We start from the raw sequence: 23,063 nt of genomic DNA on the forward strand, positions 1-23,063 counted from the left end.
CATCAGAAACCTAGAATAATCTCATCAGAAACCTAGAATAATCTCATCAGAAACCTAGGATAATCTCATCAGAAACCTAGGATAATCTCATCAGAAACCTAGAATAATCTCATCAGAAACCTAGAACAATCTCATCAGAAACCTAGGATAATCTCAATTCCTTTGAAAATGAAGGCAGATTTTGACCAACATGTAGGATTTGTATTGCAAGTACAGTATTCTGTAATTATGTCCATTGTGGTGTAACAATCAACGTAGAGAGCACGGGGTTGTTGGTACGATTATTGGTAAATGCCGTCGTCATCCTGACCAAGATGTTCAATAACAATCAACTTTATTTTACCTTTCACATATAATTCACACCACTCTAGAAGAAAGGAATTTCATAAAAACTCTGGTCTGGTTTTTATTGTTAATCAAATTTAGTTGTTTAAGTTTGAGTACCCATGGTAGTGGCTAAAAATCTAATTTTTTATCTTGAGTTAAAATGCCTATGAAACAAGATCACAACGTCCATTCTTAAGAATTACGAGTGTTTAAAGTGGCATGGGAGTATATGTTTCTATCACAAACACGTCTCTGTCGAATTGTAAGGAAAATACGTTTTTGACACTGCTTACGTTTTACGATAACCATATAGTATTGGTTGATTAAGTGGTGCTTTTTTCTCCTGAAGAAACTTCTATATCATGACATCTTTCTATCAATATATTTGTACCGCCTACCAAAAATTCACCCTGCAAACTATGTTATAAACAAGGCCAAACAATTTGTTCTGTTGGAACAATTATGCTATGCCATTTATTCCGTTAGAATATGTTCCAGTGGAAAGAATATTGCGTAATAATTTTTCCATTTATAAAGTCTATTATGAAGAAACTTCTATTTCATGACAACTCATTAATGATATGCTTTCACGGTCTTAGATCTTAAAATACCAGCATGTCCAACATAATTATGATTATTTTGTAGATTTATTATACTTTTGAATGTAAAACTCAAGGAGCCAACATGTTGCCTTATCATACTTGCAGATGGATTTGAATCAGATCCAATTGCATTGAATTCCCAAGTCATGTCATGGGGATGCCTTGTTATTTGTTTGTCCATCATCAACTAAAATATCCCTTTTCATTTCTTATTTTTTCTTGTCACCGGTCACTTTGTATCAAATGTTGTCACTTTAAACAATTAAATAATGACAGTTTTTGTTGTAGTTTCTTATGATAGATATATGAAGATGCTACATCCAAATAACAATCTTTAATTCATTTTATATTTTTTTTATATTCGAGGAGGTTTAGAAATTAACATTGAAAATTTTCGTTTGTTGCAGACCATATGTTGAAAACTATGATCGTTTTTTTTTCTTACATTGATACAGTAAAATGGTAGGAATAAAATAACAGTTATTATGGACATAGTAAACATGTCTATTCATACTACGTTATCTAGGAACCGTCTGATAAAGCATCGACCGTACGGAATGTCAGTAATTTACTTGGTTTGTAATGTTGAAGATTATACTTCACTACATGGTCTATTCGTTTTCATTTTCTACAGAGTTTTGTAATAAACAAATAACTATTGAACAATAATAACAAGGTATCAACCAAAGAAAAAACATCTTTATTTAACAAAGGAAGAGATGAGAGATTGACATGTTATAGAATAGAATTTCGTCAGAAACAGTTTCGTAATTATTGCCCTTTCGTTATTTCATCATTTTTGTTAATTACTCTCTTCCCGTATGACACTAAATATGACATGTGCCAAGTAATGAAACTTAAAATCAATAAAATCATACAGATTTATATCATTTTTTTCTCACAATTTCTTGAACTTAATAATGGTAATTGCGAATGTTCCATTATTTCTGATTTTTGCGTGGCCTTATAAATATAAACGAGTGTTCAGAAATAATGAAAGTTTTGCATCTTACCTGCTGAATTTTCCTTCATTTGTCAGTTATGGTTTTGTAACCCCGGTTTGTTTTTCTCTCAATCAATTGATGACTTTTGAACTGTTGCCTTTATTTATCATATATAAGATATTACATCTATGAGTACAATCTTTGAAAACGTATTTGGAAAAAGCACAAAAATACTTCGAAAACAATTCTCAGTCCATGAATAATACTAAAATGTATGTTTATGTATTGTATCAAATGTTTGCATCATGTCTTTTTTTTTTAAACAAAAGTAAGGCGATATTAAGAGGCAATACAAAACAAAATTTCAGTAGTAGACAAACATTTTCAATTTATACAGCTGAATAAAAAAAATACAGCTGAACAAAAACCATATATTTTCATGTATTTCATTAGAGAGGTTACATGTTTGTCGATTGCAATACAGTTTTAATATGCTAGTGTTTAATCAATGTAAGAAGTAAGCAATGTATTTTTCAAAAACTAATCAGGTAAATATTAAGTACAAGAAGGGTTTTGCAAATGCGGATGGCTCTAAGTAAATCACACAAAAGAAGAATGCATTAAACATAGCATGTGTCCTTTGTACGCACCTACAATACACGTAATAGACCGAACAAAATAGGTGAGCTCAGACAAATACTCGTAAAATTGACAGCAAACAAAACAATTCTTCTGTTCTTGTCAGATATTTATCGATACGCTCATTATTTAATGAATATCATTATACTGTTTGTGTCGTAAGATTGTATTGTTAAAAAAAAGTCGGAAGATACGAAGAGAAATGAAACTCATAAGTTATAGTTATATTATTTTATTCTGCTTATTTTTTTTTTATATTTTTTTTTAACTACATAATGATTTTATTCATCAAATATTGCTTGTTACATAAACCATCAAGATTCCAAGCTTCTCTTGATGTACCCTGTTACAATCCACTGACTACCAAGGGAATAATCAGCTGATTAAATTAATTGACATAATTTTTTTTTTACAAAACTCTATATTAACAATATTTCGAAAGAAATATTCATTGATTATGTTTCTTTTAATTGAAAGTAACATTGGACTTATTGTCCTATGTCCATTAATATTGGTATCTACTCTCTTGGTGTATTCATTAACAAAAAATCCGTAGACGTCTATGTTTTTTGTTTTCTGCTCAGATACATAGTACGACTTATATATTGAAAAAGTAATAATTGTAATCCAAAAATTAATTGAGTAATACTTGTTGTCTGTACTTTTGTATCCAAATATCATGTGTTGTAATTTTATTGGAAAGTCTAAATTACTCTTTTTTTAAGAGGTCGTATATTGTTGCCAAATCTTGTCAAATAAGAAAAATTGAAAAAAAATAATGAGCCTAGTCTTTTTCTATGTTTCAAAAACTACACAAACTGTTATAAGTTTTTTTCATTGAAATATATGCTTTTTGGTTGGTACAATAAACTGCAGTAGTTTCCATCTGTATATTTTTAATTTATTTTCAATTAAGTATTTGAAAATAAAGTTATATAATGAATTCATATTTGAAGCTTCTTGCCTTGGTAGAATTTTGAGCAACCTGTTTACCCCTACTGACGTTTTGTACTATTTACAAGGGAGTCATATAACATTTTATTTGAAAAAAAATGTAGTCTCAAAATAAAAATCTTTCCATGTGATCTTATTTTTCTGGACATTTACTTTACTTTCGACAGAATTTTCTTATTTAACTATGTCAATCCAATTTTGTGATAGTGACATCGTGTCATCTTATTTTTATCTTTATGACAATTATTATCATAACTTCTTTGATTGCTGTTACAAATGTTGGAATTATGTTTTTATCGTCCAATACAAATACACGAAACTGATGATATTTATCATCGAGGTTTTTGTTCGTACCGTTATCTGTGTTCTTTTTTCCTTGGATTTCTTTCTTTTTTGTGATTTTACTTTTTACAAACCTTATCCAGATTCGTTATCATCATAATTAGCGAATGGGCTTTAAAAGAGGGACGAACAATACCAGAACGACAGTCAAACTCATAAATCGACAATAAACTGACAACGCCATGGCTAAGAATGAAAAGGACAACAGACAAACAATAGTACACATAACACAACATAGAAAAATAAAGAATAAACAACACAAACCCCACCAATAAGTTATCATTTATAAGTGTGCTTATTTTCATGTTCGTTTTGTTTATCGACAAACTGTAGATATTGTTTAGCTACTTTAAGTTTTCGTTATATAAATTTCATTTGTTTTATTCATAAAACCTGTAAAAAAGAGTAATTATCAAGTATAACTGTGCCTTTTGAAACTTGCAAGTTGTCTGAAATTCCGCAACTCCCTTTCAAATCATAGCAATAAAGTAATCTTTTGTGATTTAAACTAAAATGCTGTCGTGGGCACTTTTAAATCTCGTTTCAGAAGTCTCGCGTTATCTTTATACATCAAACAAAAGTACTTTCTTTATTATTTCTTGATACTCCTGGGATCAGCAGATATATAATAATGTCATTCTGTTTTGCTGTGGTTGTATGTATTGCTTGTGAACTTCATTCGATCTGTAATTCCAACAACTGCATTTCATGTTGGTGACGTTCTCACCAACTCTCGTGAGGTTAATGTACATCTACAGATTGGACACATAAGACGATAATAGATTATGTGTTACGTCGGGACCGTCTGTTGAAAGTTATTATATCAATATTTCATATTATTGTATAAAATACCTATTTCGCAAAATTTTCCAAAAATAAAGATTTTTGTATCAACTTAAATGTTCAGAGTAAAAAAAGAAAAACACATAAAATGAGTATAGTAGAAAAGGAGTCAACGATACTCGACAGGTCATTGAATATTTATCCGACCAGTGCAAATGGTAAGACTCATTTCGTTCATACAGCGTGAGGTTAATGTCCAAAGTATAGAACAGGTAATATTGAACTCTAGTCAGTTGAATATTGAACTCTAGCTAGTTGAATATTGTAAGAAAATGTCCAACAAATGAGCTGATATCTTGACACCAATGTAAGTACTAACTAGAAATATGTTGTCATTAGTGCATTTGAGTAACGCTTTGATAGAGCATGAACGATACGCATTAAAAGAAAATATAGCATGACCACTTAGAGACAAAAAGCACAATATGATGATGCATATCATTAAATGTTAGGTATCTAAATATTTACAAATGATATGTTATCTCGAACTGTAAATACATTTTAGATGAAATATCCAAATCATTTAATAATTTTTTTTTCTGAGAAGTGATTTATTCATATTTAGATAACAAAAAAGTAAATGATAGGTCAGAAAAAGCAAAATGGTTCAAAACACTCTTGATTTAAAACTGAAAACTCATTCAGCATAGCATAATATCGATAACAAGAAATTGAGTTTCCGATAGGGATTTAATTGATAGATGATTGCTGTCTAGAGGAAAGTGATGAACTTGTTGGTCGTCACGGAATAGTGTGTCGGATAAGATTATGGATATGCTCAATTTGTAGTATCCATGTTAATTTTTAAGAAAGGCGAATTAAATTTTTAACTATATTATCAAATTTAAATAAATCTGGTTTCATAAATAAAACAGAAACTAATTACCCTTTCATAGCATCTCAATTTAACTCAGTTTCGATCAGAGTCGTGTTTATAAATCCTCCTAACATTTTGCACAGTTGCCTGTTCGTTTTATTCCTTTACACGTGTAGTGTCTGCCTTCTCTAACTTTAATTTAACTTCGTACTTGCCTTTAAACTTATTTTATTCTAGTGTCAGTGATTAATGTTATGTATTTTGTTTTTAATTTTTCAATCATCAATTTATTTCTATCTTTTAAAGGATTATCTACATATTGCAGAAAAGTCTTATCATTGTTATATTTTGAAAGAATTTGAAATCAATTCTATTGAAATTCTTTTGAGAGAGTATAGTGGATACTCATGACGCACACCTATATATAATGAAAACAACAAATCAAATTAAAACACAGACAAAATACAACATGGAAATCTCCAGAACAAGCTAGAAAGGGATCACTGAAACAGGGGGAATAGTTATCAAAGGTACCAGGATTATAATTTAGTACGCCAGACGCGCGTTTCGTCTACATAAGACTGAAGAACAAGCTAGAAAGGGATCACTGAAACAGGGGGAAATCTGAAGAACAAGCTAGAAAGGGATCACTGAAACAGGGGGAAAGCTGAAGAACAAGCTAGAAAGGGATCACTGAAACAGGGGGAAAGCTGAAGAACAAGCTAGAAAGGGATCACTGAAACAGGGGGAAAGCTGAAGAACAAGCCAGAAAGGGATCACTGAAACAGGGGGAAAGCTGAAGAACAAGCTAGAAAGGGATCACTGAAACAGGGGGAAAGCTGAAGAACAAGCTAGAAAGGGATCACTGAAACAGGGGGAAAGCTGAAGAACAAGCTAGAAAGGGATCACTGAAACAGGGGAATATCTGAAGAACAAGCTAGAAAGGGATCACTGAAACAGGGGGAAATCTGAAGAACAAGCTAGAAAGGGATCACTGAAACAGGGGGAAAGCTGAAGAACAAGCTAGAAAGGGATCACTGAAACAGGGGAATATCTGAAGAACAAGCTAGAAAGGGATCACTGAAACAGGGGGAAATCTGAAGAACAAGCTAGAAAGGGATCACTGAAACAGGGGAAAGCTGAAGAACAAGCTAGAAAGGGATCACTGAAACAGGGGGATATCGCCGACAAGTTTTCTATGATGTTAAATTAAAGACACGAAAAAGTAAAATCACAAAAATACTGAACTTAGAGCAAAATCAATTCGGAAAGTCCATAATCACATGGCAAAATCAAATAACAAAACGCATCAAAAACGAATGGACAAGAACTGTCATATTCCTGACTTGGTACAGGCATTTTCAAATGTAGAAAATGGTGGATTAAATCTGGTTCTATAGCGCTAACCCTCTCACTTAATCAAAACTTATAAGTCATAATTGTATTATTTTATTCTGATTATTTTCATTATAATGACAATTATTTCATTATTTCTTTTGATTCCTTTCCCGAATGTTATTTTCTTCCAAGACAAATACGATGATCTTGAACATCAAAGTTTTTTATTTCGTATAGTTATCTGTCTTCTCTTACAATTCTTCTCCATATTCTTCATTGCACAGAAACACGTTGAAAGTGGTTACGTATATATGGACGAATATTTACCATTCGACATTCAATGTCTTGAATAGACTGTAAGTTATCATTAATATGTGTGCTTATTGTCTTGGTCGTTTTGTTTATAGACAACCTATCAACATTATTTAGCACCTCTCATTATTCTTTATATATAAATTTCCTTTTTTCATTTGTTGTCTTCACAAAACCCGTAAAAAGAAAAGATAATCAAATATAGCTGTGCCTTTGTAAACTTGCTAGTTGTCTGAAATTCCGCAATTTCCTTTCAAATCACAGAACAGGAGTCATTTTCTGTGATTTTAACTTAGAATACTGTCGATGATTCCAATGTCATGAGCACTTTAATGTCTCTTTTCGGGAGTCTCTCGTTATCTTTATGCACCAAACAATTGGAATTTGTTTTAGAAATATTTATAATGCCTTGATACTCATGGGATCAACAGACATGTAATAATGTGAATCTGTATTGCTGTGGTTGTATTTATTTCTTGTGAACTTCATTCGATCTATAATTCCAACAACTGCATTTCATGTTGGTGACGTTCTCGCCAACTCTCGTGAGGTTAATATACACCTACAGAATGGACACATTAGACGATAATAGATTATGTGTTACGTCGTGGCCGTCTGTTGAAATTTATTATATCAATATATACTGTAATGGTATGAAATACATATTACGCCAAATATCCCAAAATTTAAGTTTTTTTCTGTATCAACTTAAATTTTGAGAGTAAAAAGAAAACAACCCAAAAATGCAAATAGTAGAAAGGGAATCAATAATACTTGTTATGTCATTGAACATTTATCCAATCAGTGCAAATAGTAAGACTCATTTCGATCATACAGCGTAAGGCTAATGTCCAAATTATAGACCAGGTAATATTGAACTCTATCCAGTTGATTATTGAAAAACATTTCCAACAAATAAGCTGATATCTTGACACCAATTTAAGTACTAACTGGAGATATGTTGTCATTAGTGCAATTTAGTAACGATTTGATAGAGCATAAGCGGTACGCATTAAAAGAAAATATAGCATCACCACTTAGAGAAAAAAAGCACAATATGATGATGGATATCATTAAATGTTAGGTATCTAAATATTTACAAATGATATGTTATCTCGCACTGTAAATACAATTTAGATGAAATATCCAAATCATTTAATAATATTGTCTTTTTTTCTGAGAAGTGATATATTCATATTTAGATAACACAAAAATTAATGATAGTTCAGATAACGCAAAAATGTGCCAGGCACTCTTGATTTAAAACAGAAAACTTATTCAGCATAGCATAATATCGATAACAAAAGTTGAATTTCCAGTGGTGATTTAGTTAATAGATGACTGCTGCCTACAAGAAAGCTGACGGACTTGTTGGTCGTCAAGGAATAGTGTGACGAATAAGATTATGGATATGCTCAATTTGTAGTATCCATGTTAATTATTTAGAAAGGCAATTTATATATGATGTCATTAGTAGAAAAGAAACTAAGTACCATTTCAAAGCTTCTCAATTTAACTACTGGAGCACACCTATATACAATAAAGCAAAAACGATAACATTAAAACATACACAAGATATTTCCTAGAAAGCTAAATAACGGTATAGAAAAGGATCACCCAAATAGGGGGAAATCGCCAACAGGTTTTCCATGATGTAAGCAGTTCTACCTTATATGATATTAATTGTACACACTTTGAACATCCATTCTGAAGAAAAAAAAATTATAGAGTGAAAACAGGGAAAAAGCAGCTACACCTGACGTCAATTACAGCCGACTACTAGATTGTAGAGATCTCACATTTACATAAGCTGTTTTAAATCCTATTTATTATCAATACGACAAAATGGCAAAAGTCTACTACCACCTGAATAAAATATATATAAATTCTAACAACAGTCCACTATCACCTAAATAATCATATAAACGTATATAAATTGACCTTCTTCAAAAGAATTGTATGGAAATTTTATTACCAATGGAATGAACTATTCTTATATTCCGTCCGGAATATTTCTCGTGAAACCTAAGATACCGGAGTGATGATTACCGTTCCCAAGGAGAAAGCATTGGTATTTTAAGTACGTTTATTATACATCACTGAATCTAATGTTTCCTATCATTGCTGTCAATTGATTAGTTCTATGCAGTGAAATATTTATTTTCTCTTTTGTTCACTTGATTCCGGCGAATATTAATCATTATAAGAAATCTGTGCAATATTGTCCTTGTTTTATTAATCTTTGTTTGATTTTTATTACTTAAAAGTGTACGATTTAAAAAGGATTGACAATCATATAAAATGACTCAAACAAATGCAAATTTGATAAATCTGTGCAATATCAAAAATCATTCTTTTGTCGTAAGACTTCGGGATGTATATCACTAAAAAAAAGCGTTCGACTTGAACTGATTAATATAGTCATACGTTAGTTTGATGGAATTAAAAATTATCAAAGCTCTTAAATATCGAAATAAATTCCAAATATGTAAGTTTTGGCATAGTAACAGAGTCTCTATATTCCATTAGATAAATTGCAATATCTTAAATAAATAACACAAAATAAGAATGAAAACTGAATGAAATAAAATTGCGCAATAAAAACAAGAAACATTGCCGGAAACTAAACGAAATCAAACTAAAATGGTAGTGATATCAGCTGGTCTAAAATTCACGTGCATAGCAATAGGAGAGGATGTCAATCAAATCAAGACTTAATACCATTCCAATTAAAATGTCACTTTAGGGAAAATTAATGTTGCTGTTTACGAAAGTTACAATCTCTGGACTGTATATATAGCATTACTGAACAAATCCTTTAGTCTAGACTTTTGTGAATAAATTAAGCAATGAGTTTGTTTTTCCAACAGTATATTTTCAAAAAGAAAATGAGCAAGCAAAAACAAGGAAAAACACACATAAAAACAAGACCAAACGAATATATATAACAAGCAAATATTGATTAGCAAATAAACAAACAAACAATTAATTAGACAGAACCCACCTACAATGAAAAAAACATAGCTTATGCTCTTTATGCATTCATAGCGTTTACATAGTTGACGTATCATTCCCCCAGTGTGTGTTTGTTAACATGATTTGTCTGCAAAATGGGTTTTAAAATCGGTTAACTACTGTTTCCTTAATTAAAGAATATTACTATGCATTCTGCTTGTAAGGTAATATTGTAATTAAAGCCATAAGTTTCAAAACGTTTTAAGGGCTCAATAGTCCAAATAAACTCACTATAGATACCAGACAACAAAAGGTGTGTAGCATTCAATGAGCCCGAAAGATAAGGGACCTAGAATAAGGTCAAACACCACATGAAGGAGAACAACAGAGAGATAAAAAGAACTAACAATAATGAACAGGTTGGAACATGGTCAGAACAGCGGCACAAGATTGAAATGGGTAGAATTTCAGTGTAGGAGCCTTATGCGACTTCAGGCACGACGAGGATTAAGGTTAAGGTAAGATACCAGAAGTTTTTCGTCTGCACAAAATTCAACAGTAACACTAGAAGAAAATAAAGTGAAAAAAGGTAAAATAAGGTATGAATGCAAAGAATATTGAAGACCAAAAATCCTGAAAGATTTTACAAAATACCGCAATGATTATCTATTTCTGGGGTCGATAATTATCAGTATTGGGGAAAAAATCAAAATTATACACGTTAAAATGTTAAACACGTATGGTTTAAAAATCAGTACAAAAAAATACAGAATTACAAAATACATATAAACCAAATCATGGCATCATATAAACCGATGCTGAGGCTGTATATTAGTGTAAGAATTGAGATATAATATATCCCGCACATGTTTTCAACAATAAAGAACTATTAAATCGATAAACATCAAAATATTAAGAAATATGATATAGCTAGCACACGAGTACTTCGTCATTTTGATGTCATTTATGACCTACTTTGTGAAAGGTCTTAATCATTGAAGACCTATCAGTACTTATCGAAATATGCTGATCAGTTCCAATTACCTAAATGGGATTGTGTATAATTTTGATGAACACTATACGTCTTTTTCTACTCTATGTAGAAATATTATGCACATAAGAAGTAACCTGAGACACGATTTTAGGCACTTTCTGCCCAGAAGTAGTTACCCGAGACATGATAAGTTGATACTTTATGGCTAGAAGAAGTACCTGGGATATGATGTGGGTACTTAATACCCACAAGTAATGAACTGATACATGATTGGTGAATACCTCATGGCTAGAAGTAGTAACCTGAGACATGATTGATTTTTTTATGCCCAGAAGTAGTAACCGGGGACATTATTGGCGTGAACGTTAGGCCCAGCTGTAGTAACCTAAGACATGATAGGTTGGTTATTTATGGCCAGAAGTAGTAACCTGAGACATGATTGGTAGGTACTTTATGCCCAGAAGTAGTAACCTGAGACATGATTGGTAGGTACTTTATGCCCAGAAGTAGTAACCTGAGACATGGTTGGTGGGTACTTTATGCCGATAAGTAGTAGACTGAGACACGATTGGTTGGTACTTTATGCCGAGAAGTTGTTACTACAGACATGATTGGTGGGTTCTATTTGCCAATAACAATGAATCAGTAGTAAACTGGGACATGATTGGTGAGTACTGTATGCCCAAAAGTAGCGACCTTGGTAATTATTGGTTGGTACATTTCACCAAGAAATAGTAATCTGGAAATATTTAGTGAAATTACAGAAATGTAAATCTGAGACATGATTGGTGGCTACTTAATGTACGTAAATACAAGTATCTTGTCTTAGGGAGGTATAAATCCTACTTTGTAAAGAATCATTCTGATTCAAACAAAAAAGAATCTCTGAAACTGACATTATAAAGATGCTTGATTTTTTGGTTGACAACATATGTGTTAAGTTCAGTGGACGTGTTTTTCAATAGACCTTCTGCATTTCAATTGGAACCAATTGTGCCCCTCTTCTTGTCGACTTGTTTCTTTATTATTATGAGGTTGACTTCATATAGTAACTTCTTAGGAAGAAAGATAAGAAGTTGTCAATATCTTTTAACTCTACTTTCCGCTATATAGATGATGTTCTTTCACTGAATAGTTCAAAATGTGGTGACTACGTTGAACGCATCTATCCCATCGAACTAGAGATAAAGGATACAACAGATACAGTTAAATCTGCCTCATATCTTAACTTACATCTAGAAATTCACAATGAGGGTCGGTTAAAAACAAAACTTTACGAAAACGCTATTAAACCAATAGTTCCAAATGGAGAAATTGAAATCATCTCTTCGTAAATTTTACGAACGCCATCACGAGTTGGTTGACCGTTATGGAATAGTAGTTTCACAAATGATATCGTATAGTGTCCTTACGTCGTAACTACAATCCCCTTCTCTTTCATGAATGTGACCTACCGAAGTAGACTATTTGCCGGATTTGTTATAACATGAGCAACATGACGGGTACCACATGTAAAGCAGGGTCTGCTTACTGTTCCGGAGCACCTAGTTCTTGGTGGGGTTTGTGTTGCTGATTCTTTATTAGGTGTATATGTTGCCTCATGTGTACTATTGTTTGTCTTTTTAATTTTTATCCAAGGCGTTGTCAGTTTATTTTCGATTTATGAGTTGGACTGTTCTTCTGGAATCTTTCATCCCTTTTTTATGCCCACGAGTAGTAACCTGACACATGATTGGTATGCTCTTTATTTCGGGAAGAACCTAAGAAATGCTTGATGTGTACCTGAAGGTGAAGTGTCACTAGAGACATGATTTGTTGTTGTCTAGAAATCCGAGACAACATAAGTTGGGACTGCATGCCCAAAACTAGTAACCCGAGACATGATTGGTGTTTTTTATGCCTATAAGTATTAATCTAGGACGTGATTGGTGGGTACTTTATGCCTAGAAGTAGTAACTTAAAGCAACAGTAGTATACCGGTGTTCAAAAGTTATAAATCGATTGCGAGAAAACAAATCCGGGTTACAAACCAAAATCGAGGGAACACATGAACATTAAGAGGACAACTAAGGAACAACAGCAACATTGAAGTGCAACAAATGCAAACGCAAACACACATAGAAACGAACTATTTGATAACGACTGGGTATGTTATGCACAGAAGTAGCAACTTGAGAATGATTGGTTGATACTTTATGACTAAAAGTAGTTGCCTAAGAAAGGATTTTATTTCTGAAATGGTAACATTAGAAATGATAGTTGGGTGTATTATCCCTTATGCATAATGAGCGGCTTTTTACCAGCCGAGGAAGTAACATGATGACCAGTATCTCATCTATAAAATATTATAGAGCATCACTGAGAAATATAAGACTTTTTTTTATTCCTGTGTAAATACAATGCGAGTATTGTATCTCCAAAAGGAGTAACCACTGATATATTAAACATGTTTTAATCCGAGACAAAACAGGTTGGTCGTTTTATCCCTGAAATATGATTGGAAAGATATTATAATCCTGTTTAGATATGTGCGAGTTTGTTTTCCCAATTATCCAACGTTTTACAATGTGTTTGTTGAGATTTTCTAATTCTAATCGGTTCACTTTGTTTGTTTTCGTAACGATTAAAAATACAATTATAAAGAAATATAATAGTGTGTTCTGTTTTTTAGATATCCTTTATATGGTGAAGCAACTTAATTCATAATATTTTTGTGATAAATCTTAAGCATGAATTTATCAAATCATTATTAGGAATGTTTGTGCTCTGTTTTTTTTATCAGTCATTTCTAATTGATTGTAACTATACATTAAAATTTGTAAACCTTTACATTATAATAGAAGCTGTCATCCAAGTTAACAACAAGTTAATTTTCCATTATACAAGACCTCTTCTTTTATCTATAAACGGTCTACATACTACTGATGCCTTTATCTATTTTTGATTTATTTTTGTTTTGTTCTTTCAACGGCCATCGTAAGGGCAACAATAATTGGCTTTAAAAAATCTTCATCATTAGCAAGTTGTATGATCAGCCTTTAAACATTATACACTACTAAAATATCTGTTGGTTTTGAAGGAAAAGAAAAAAGATCCTCAAAAGGCCATAAATGGGTCATAAAAAAGTTCGTCTTTCAAATCTTGACATGTTTTACTGTAATAATATGCTTTTTATAATGCAATGAATTGTTTCATCGAAGTGAAACCCTCAGATTGATTTCTGTATAGAATTTCCATTTAAAAGCAGTATAGTTTTCCCTAATAGTGAAATTAAAACAGTTCTAAGATTTCACTTCTTTATCAAACAATCTCAATAAAACGTTTGTTGCCTATTATATATCTGTTAAAATGTACCTGACACATCCAATATGATAATAGATTTCACAAATCACCATCAATTCTAAAACATTTATTTCTAACACGTCTTTTAAATACTAGAAATAGACGATTTGAAAGTTGTAAAGAAATAAGAGTGCTTTTGACACATCTTTTTGGAAATTTTGGGTCCTCCACGCTTTTCAACTTGGTGCTTGTTTGGCTTTATATCTATTTTAATCTGAGCTTCACTGATGAGACTTATGTAGTCGATACCCGCGTCTAGAGTATTAAAATTATAATCCTGGTACCTTTGATTACTATTTACAAATCAGTTATTTGCTAAATAAAATTGAATTTGATAGAATAAATTCCATCATTTACCAAAATAAATCGCGACGGTGTTTTCCCCAAATTTTCCCATATTTGTTTTATGTGTGTTAATTCTAAATGGGTGTTGTTTTTTTTTAATTTTCCAAATTTCTGCTTTATATATAGTACAATAAAAAATTACGTATACGATATAAGTAATTTACGATTGTTTTATTAAAAAAACATGAAATCTCCATCATTGAAACGGCAAGATCGTGTATTTGAAAAGTAGATTACATTCAATAGCTCCATCTACTACTTTTCTCAACTGCAACCTTTAGAAATACACAGGATGTGATGAGAAACATGTTGTGATAGCAGTCAATTGTATTATGAACATATCTGTAAAGAAATAATGAGCTTACCTTTTGGTCTGAGATTCTTATAGCTTCGTATATTTTCCATATCATCTCCGGACCACAGCTTCCTACCTGTCGCCCTATTTGGAAATATCGTGTTATAGGGTTTGTGTCCTCCGCATAGATCGACTGTTTGATAATAGAAAACATATCCATTCTGCAAAAAGGTGTGGCACATTTTATTTTACAACACAAACTTCTTTTCTCATCTTCTCGGATTGTTTCTTCAGAATTAATTTCCAAGTCAACCATATAAAGCTATTTCCGTTTTAAACATGGAAACTCAATTGAACACCTCTGTTTAAGAAGTTTAAAAATCCAATAAAATCACGTGAAATCCTTTGTACATAAAATTTCAGATGAAACAAGAAGAATTAGAAGTTATAATTCAACACTGAATACAATGCTAACATTTACGTAGCGGAGAAGTGAATGAGATATCGGATTTGTTCCCGTTGGTAATGACAGTCACGTCAATCAAGCTATCTGTCATACCATGCAATTACAAATAATTGCTTAATTTGGATTCAGGTGTCTTAGAAAGGTACCGGTTTATAAAGATTCGTTCTAAACAATATATTTATACCATGATATCATGTTTTGTCAATATGTATCTATATGATTTTCGTAGTAATTATGGAAGATGTGCAACCATAGAAGGGATAAAATCCATTTACGTTGAAGTTCGTCTGATGTATCGTATTTAAATGACAGAATATGTTTTCCAATATTTTCATGTAATGTGTTGTGATTTTAAATGAAGATCTCGTATTACAAATAATATATAAAATGATGAATACACGTTTTCTGCTATCAACACTTTATCCAATAACGGAAACGAGAGACTTAAAAATCAACAGGCATTTGGGAGGAATAGCAATGACTTCGGCTTCGCTACAGAATAATATGTCTGATTTTAGAGACATAATTCTTTTTAGAATACCTTTGGCGTATTATCCTATGACTCGATGTGAGGTGATATAGTACAAAGCAAGGCGACTCGGTATGTGGCGATATAATACACGCCAAAGGCAACTCGGTATGTGGCGATATAATACACACAAAAAGCAAATCGGTGTGTGGCGATATAACACATACTAAAGACGAATCTGTATATAACGATATAACCAACACTAAAGGCTACTCAGAATGTGGAAATATACCACATGCCAAAGGCGACTCGGTATGTGGCGATATAATACATTTTAAAGACAACTCGGTAATGGAAAATGAAACGCGTACACACTTAAGGCAACTAGGTATGTGGAAATATAACACACACCAAAGGCAGATTAGAATGTAGCGATATAACACGCGTCAAAAGCAACCCCGATCCGTATGTAGCGATACAGTACAAAATAGAGCAACTAAAAGTAGTAAAGGGGACGACTCGGTATGTGCTCATGTAGCAAAAACCAACGAAAGATACCAAAGTGACTCTCTTAAATTGAAACAAACTGACAACAGTATAGCTTAAAAAGAGTAAAGATAAACAGACAAACCGACAAACAACAGTACAGAAAACACAAGATAGAAACTAAATACTTAGAAACAAGAACCAATACAAACTATGTGTACTGATTTTATCCACCGTGTTCTACATAAGAAAATTCCTCTACCAAGTCAGGAATATGACAGTTGTTATCAATTCGTTTAATGTGTTTGAGCTTTTGATTTTATCATTTGCTTAGAGATTGTTCTTAGAGTTAGTATTTAAATGATAAAACACATCAAACGATAATGTGATAAAAAATTCGCTTCTCCAACTGTTGAATTTTTGTAGTTACAATTTTAGCTTTCTAAAGGTGTATATCACATGAAATATGAGAATATAATTTTAAAAATCTTCAAGAATGTAAACAATACTCTAAAAGGATTACAGGAATTATAAAAAAAATATTAGTCAACGATTCAAATAGAATAAAAAATACTGATTTTCCCTTGCCACATATAATTTTAAAACTTTTTTTGGCATACTAAAATGGTAATTGTAGAATAAAATAATGCTTTTAAAGTTATTAAACAGTGATAAATGTAACGGTTTAGCAAAAGATGTTTTAATGAAAAGTAAGATCACAAAAATACTGAACTTAGAGGAAAATCAATTCGGAAAGTCGAATGAGTCTGTGAATTCACATTATTTGTACATCTTTTGTTATTCTTGAAAAAACTACAAAACATTAATGGTATATATATAAAATAAAAACGCTACAACTTCAAAAATGATATGTGAAAATGAAATACAAAACTGAACCACGAGGAATCTGTGTGTGTTCACTGCATAGCACTAGAGGCACTCTTTTTGTGTCCTCCGAAAAACACTTAAGACAAACTTTCCGTGTGATCTGGAAAACACGGAAGACAAACTTTCTGTGTAATCTGGAAAACACGGAAGACAAACTTTCTGTGTAATCTGGAAAACACGGAAGACAAACTTTCTGTGTAATCTGGAAAACACGGAAGACAAAGTTTGTCAATGAAATTGATGAGAAGGAATGTGGAGGTCATAGAGAGAGGTTTCTGTCAAGTCGAGTTTACCGATCCGTATATCCACTACTTTCATTTTGGTGGATAAAAGAACGGACAAAATACTAATATAGGTAAAATAAAGGTCACGAAATAATTAACGAAGAAAAACAGAATCTGAATATACCTTACGTTTCAACCCTGCTTTTCATTTTCATCTTGGATATATAACATTTCTTGGGTGTTACCAATATAGTTTCTGGACGTTTGTATTATGTTTCCTTGGCATAACAAATGTAAAATAAATGAATTATCTCCACATGAACGAAGACCAAAGCAAAATACTTTTTTTTAAATACAGAAGAATAACAAAATAGAAATTCATTTACGATAGATGATAAATCAAATACGGATATGTATATATATATATATATGTAAATGTGAATTTAACAAAAAGTGGACTTGGAGCAAATTCCTCAAATTTCGAATAGTAAATTCAAAAATCGTAGGTACAATCATCTCATAAAATGCTGAAAGCTGTCAAAGTAATTTCAAGTTCGTAACTTATAAAAAAGTGCGAGACGACAAAAGTTCAATAAAAACAAATGGAAGATGCAAAGATAATTTCATTTCAAATGAACAAAAGACTATCAAACTTTATTACAAAATACACACCAAACATATGCCTAATCATAGAGCCATTTGCTTAATCTCATCATACTTAATGAGCTTGTAAAAAAAGACAAAACATGAGAAAAAACATATGTTGTATTTGTCTCATATTTGCTCACTCTGAACAACAAAAGTATGAGTCATAACAAGAAAAAGAAAACATTCAGTAAATAATCATGAGATTCGTATTAAAACACAAAAATACAAACTGTGTTTAAAAATATGTATTAATACACTTCTTTGACATATAACTGTGCGTGTTGAATTGTCAGTCTACATTAGACGTATAGGTTCCAATACAATAGTATTATAATTTTGGTAAATAAGTGGACAGAGGGAAAACAGGTTTGCTGCTTCACCACAATTATCGATAAACGCGATTTTATTATGTAATTTCGTTATTCATTTACCGAAAATTCAATACACCAAACATGCAAAACAAATTTCATGTCGACTAAAGAGGCTCGTAAGTATAATTGAATAGCGTTTCGCAAATGATAATCTACGAATGCTGCACCATAAATTTTAATCAAGTAGAGACGTGATAATAACATTAGTTTTGACATTTTTTTATTGTGGCGACGGTGACCATTGGTTCAGCGTAAAAATAATTACAACATTTAGCCAGGCTACAGTGACAAACCTGACTTCTAATTGGGAAATCAATACACATCCCGAAGCTGCTTCATAAAACAAAGCAGAGGAATTCCCAGTCATCCTAACAGCTTCTTGTTTTATGAATAGTTAACGTAATTGTCTGATTTTACCTTTGTAAAATGTTTTATTACCTCTAGACGGCAGAAAGTCATTGGTTCAAATGATGATTACTGATTGAAATGGATTTACAGGTCAACTTTTCAGTAAGAACGATTTAAGAAAAGTACAAACACTGTTGAACAATAAATTATAATTACGCACTCCCTCACATCACTCCCCATACTCTGATGTAATCACTGAAACTAATTAATTACCTTATCACAACTCAATTAGGTAATTATTCTCTGAGGTTTACAGATCAAACCAAGACAAATATAGGCATAAATCAATGAAAACTCAGATAATACGTGATATTTACTAGAGACATTTAAAATAAGGTTATCAGCTACACAATTTAGTCTTATTATGACAGAAGTATACTTAGACTAAATGACTGATGATATGAATATACCCCTTAATGATATATAATAAAATGCGATGTTTTTCTGGTTTTTTTTTTGCTCATTGTTAGAGGCCCTGCGATGACCTACAATGTATATTAAATTGGTAGATATGAAATGATTTTCAATGAACCAGCTATTCACTAGAGACCAAACGGACGAGGCTGGTATTAATTATATGGCACTTGACGTTGTAACCCCCCCCCCCCCCCAGCTATTCACTAGAGATCAAAAAGACGAGGCTGGTATTAATTATTTGGCACTTGACGTTGTAAACCCCCCCAGCTATTCACTAGAGATCAAAAAGACGAGGCTGGTATTAATTATTTGGCACTTGACGTTGTAAACCCCCCCCCCCCAGCTATTCACTAGAGATCAAACGGACGAGGCGGGTATTAATTATATGGCACTTGACGTTGTAACCCCCCCCAGCTATTCACTAGAGATCAAACGGACGAGGCTGGTATTAATTATATGGCACTTGACGTTGTAAACCCGCTCCCCCCTCCCAGCTATTCACTAGAGATCAAACGGACGAGGCTGGTATCAATTATATGGCACTTGACGTTGTACCCCCCCCCCCCAGCTATTCACTAGAGATCAAAAGGACGAGGCTGGTATTAATTATATGGCACTTGACGTTGTAACCCCCCCCCCCCCAAGCTATTCACTAGAGATCAAACGGACGAGGCTGGTATTAATTATATGGCACTTGACGTTGTAACCCCCCCCTCCAGCTATTCACTAGAGACCAAACGGACGAGGCTGGTATTAATTATATGGCACTTGACGACGAGGCTGGTATTAATTATATGGCACTTGACGACGAGGCTGGTATTAATTATATGGCACTTGACGTTGTAAACTCCCATCTGTATCATAGTCAATAACATTTGTATTGATTCTAAGATATAATGGTATCAACCTCGTTTGTATTGATTCTAAGATATAATGGTATCAACCTCGTTTGATTCTAAGATATAACGTTCTGCTATTTATTTGTACTGTAGTCCTGTATTATTATGTTGTCATTTTAATGTTATATTTAACAATGCCATCAAAGTGCGAGGTTTGGCATGCCACAAAACCAGGTTCAACCCGCAATTTTTTCCTTTAAAAATGTCCTGTACCAAGTCAGGAATATGGCCATTGTTATATTATAGTTCGTTTCTGTGTGTGTTACATTTTAACGTTGCGTCGTTTGTTTTCTCTTATTTTTGAGTGTAAATTCACATTGCGATAAGACGTGTCACGGTACTTGTCTATTTCAAATTCATGTATTTGATTTTGATGTTATATTTGTTATTCTCGTGGGATTTTGTCTGATGCTTGGTCCGTCTTTGTGTGTGTTACATTGTAGTGTTGTGTCGTTGTTCTCCTCTTATATTTAATGTGTTTCCCTCAGTTTTAGTTTGTTACCCCGATTTTGTTTTTTGTCCATGGATTTATGAGTTTGAACAGCGGTATACTACTTTTGCCCATATTTATAATGGTATCAACCTCGTTTGATTCTAAGATATAATGGTATCAACCTCGTTTGATTCTAAGATATAATGGTATCAACCTCGTTTGATTCTAAGATATAATGGTATCAACCTCGTTTGATTCTAAGATATAATGGTATCAACCTCGTTTGATTCTAAGATATAATGGTATCAACCTCGTTTCAACCCTGAATCGTAAGATATTTTTTTCTAAAGGGAGAATACTTATATATTGTAATTTCTCTTATAATCAAACCGTTCGGTCAATCAAAAATGTTTAAATCCAGCTTTCCAACCAACAAGCAAATCTTTAGTGGTATTACATATTTAGTATGATATGAAAATTTCAAATCATAAAAGTTACATGAATCATAATCTTAATCATGATCTTTTGCAAAATGTTTCTCTTCTCAGAAAACATTCGCCTGCATCGGAAAAAGCTACATGTAAAGTATTTACACATTTATTTTCTTATCTCTTTTTAACATAATACAGAACCCAAATTATGCATGTGTTATACAAGTGTATGATAGGAACCCGTATTTACCACTGAAACCAAACATGCGTTAAACAATTATATCGGAGGAACCATTATTTACAATCGAAACCCAACATTTGTTAAACAATGATATTGTAAGAACCTGTATGTTCCAACAAAACTAAACATGTGTTAAACAAGAATATAGTATGAAGCTGTATGTACCATAGAAATTTAAAAAAAAGTACTTAAATAATTATATGGGAGAAGCATGTATTGAATCTTGAAACCAAACATGAGTTAAACAGTTTCATGTATATGGGGAAAACCTGTATATACAATTGAAACCAGACATACGTTTAACAATAATATGGAAGTAACCTGTATGTATCATAGAAACTAAACATGCGTTAAACAATAATATGGGAGAAACATGTACGTATCACTGAAACCAATGTTAAACATTTTTAATTTGGAACCTCTATTTACTACCAACACCAAACATACGTTAAAATAAAAATGAACCTTCTTCTACACGGAAACTAAATAGGCAAATGTTACGTAGATGGTTTGCACGTTAATCTTTATACACGTTCGTTACCTGCAGTAAATTGTTTCACCACAGACTTGACTACCTATAACTATTTGAATAGCTCTAGATAAAAAAATCTAAACGGAACTCAGTAGTTGTCGGAAAACAATATAAAGCAAGTGATTGTCATCTGAGACAACAGACACAAAATTATTTGAGATTAACAGGATAACAGAAGGAATTCAATAGAACAAACTGTAGTCTAAGATTAACATGATAAAAACAACAATGTACATGATTTTCTTGATAGAGGGCTGCTGCTTACAAGGAAGCTGTTAAACCAGGAGTTCCAAATGGAGAAGTTGAAATCATCAATTCGTAAATTTTACGGACGCCATCACGGGTTGGTTGACCGTTATAGAATAACCGTTTCACAAATGATATCGGACATGTTCCTTACGTCGTAGCTACAATCCCCTTCCCTTTCATGAATGTGACCTACCGAATTAGACTATTTACCGGATTTGTTATCACATAAGCAACACGAAGGGTGCCACATGTGAAGCAGGATCTGCTTACCCTTCCGGACCACCTGAGATCACCCCTAGTTTTTTGGTGGGGTTCGTGTTGTTTATTCTTTAGTTTTCTATGTTGTGTCATGTGTGCTGTTGTTTGTTTGTCTTTTTCATTTTTAGCCATGGTGTTGTCAGTTTGTAATATATTTATGAGTTTGACTGTCCCTCTGGTATCTTTTGTCCCTCTCTTACATATTTTTTCTAAGATTAACATGACAAAAACAACAATTTATAACTACATATATTCTAAGATGACCATGATAACAGTTTCTCACATTATAGTAAGGAAAGCATTGTAACCAATGGACAAATTAATTGGTCGTGACATTATAGACGAAGCACTACTTTAAATGGATAACCACCATTTTCTCTCTTAATCTAATTTAAAGCCTTCTAAAGGACGTTTTGACTGACCTACTCGTCTTTCTGTTATGACGACAAATATACATTGGCTAATATTGGTTGTGAAGAAAACAGATATCACTCAATAATTTGTCAGAGAGATATGATGACCGAAGTACAATTTACACAACACTTAGGACATAAAATCCATTATAAATCAGTCATATAGTATATCACGCCAAAA

At 32.4% G+C, this 23,063-nt stretch overlaps 1 protein-coding gene across 3 annotated transcripts in view; it reads right to left on the reverse strand.

Moving 5' to 3' along the window:
- The window catches only part of LOC143059792 (SCY1-like protein 2), an 88,053-nt gene extending 72,281 nt beyond the window's left edge, over positions 1–15,772 (reverse strand). For 2 of the 3 annotated variants that reach the window (XM_076233364.1, XM_076233369.1), the window contains exon 1: positions 15,120–15,765. In XM_076233364.1, the coding sequence (XP_076089479.1) occupies positions 15,120–15,365 (246 nt within the window). In that variant the 5' untranslated portion in view covers positions 15,366–15,765. Of the gene's footprint in view, positions 1–15,119 lie in introns of all 3 variants that reach the window. The other variant, XM_076233357.1, reaches the window with a different exon arrangement.
- Positions 15,773–23,063: the final 7,291 nt, after the last annotated feature.

Source organism: Mytilus galloprovincialis, chromosome 1, assembly GCF_965363235.1.
Source record: "Mytilus galloprovincialis chromosome 1, xbMytGall1.hap1.1, whole genome shotgun sequence".
NCBI classification, from domain to species: domain Eukaryota; kingdom Metazoa; phylum Mollusca; class Bivalvia; order Mytilida; family Mytilidae; genus Mytilus; species Mytilus galloprovincialis.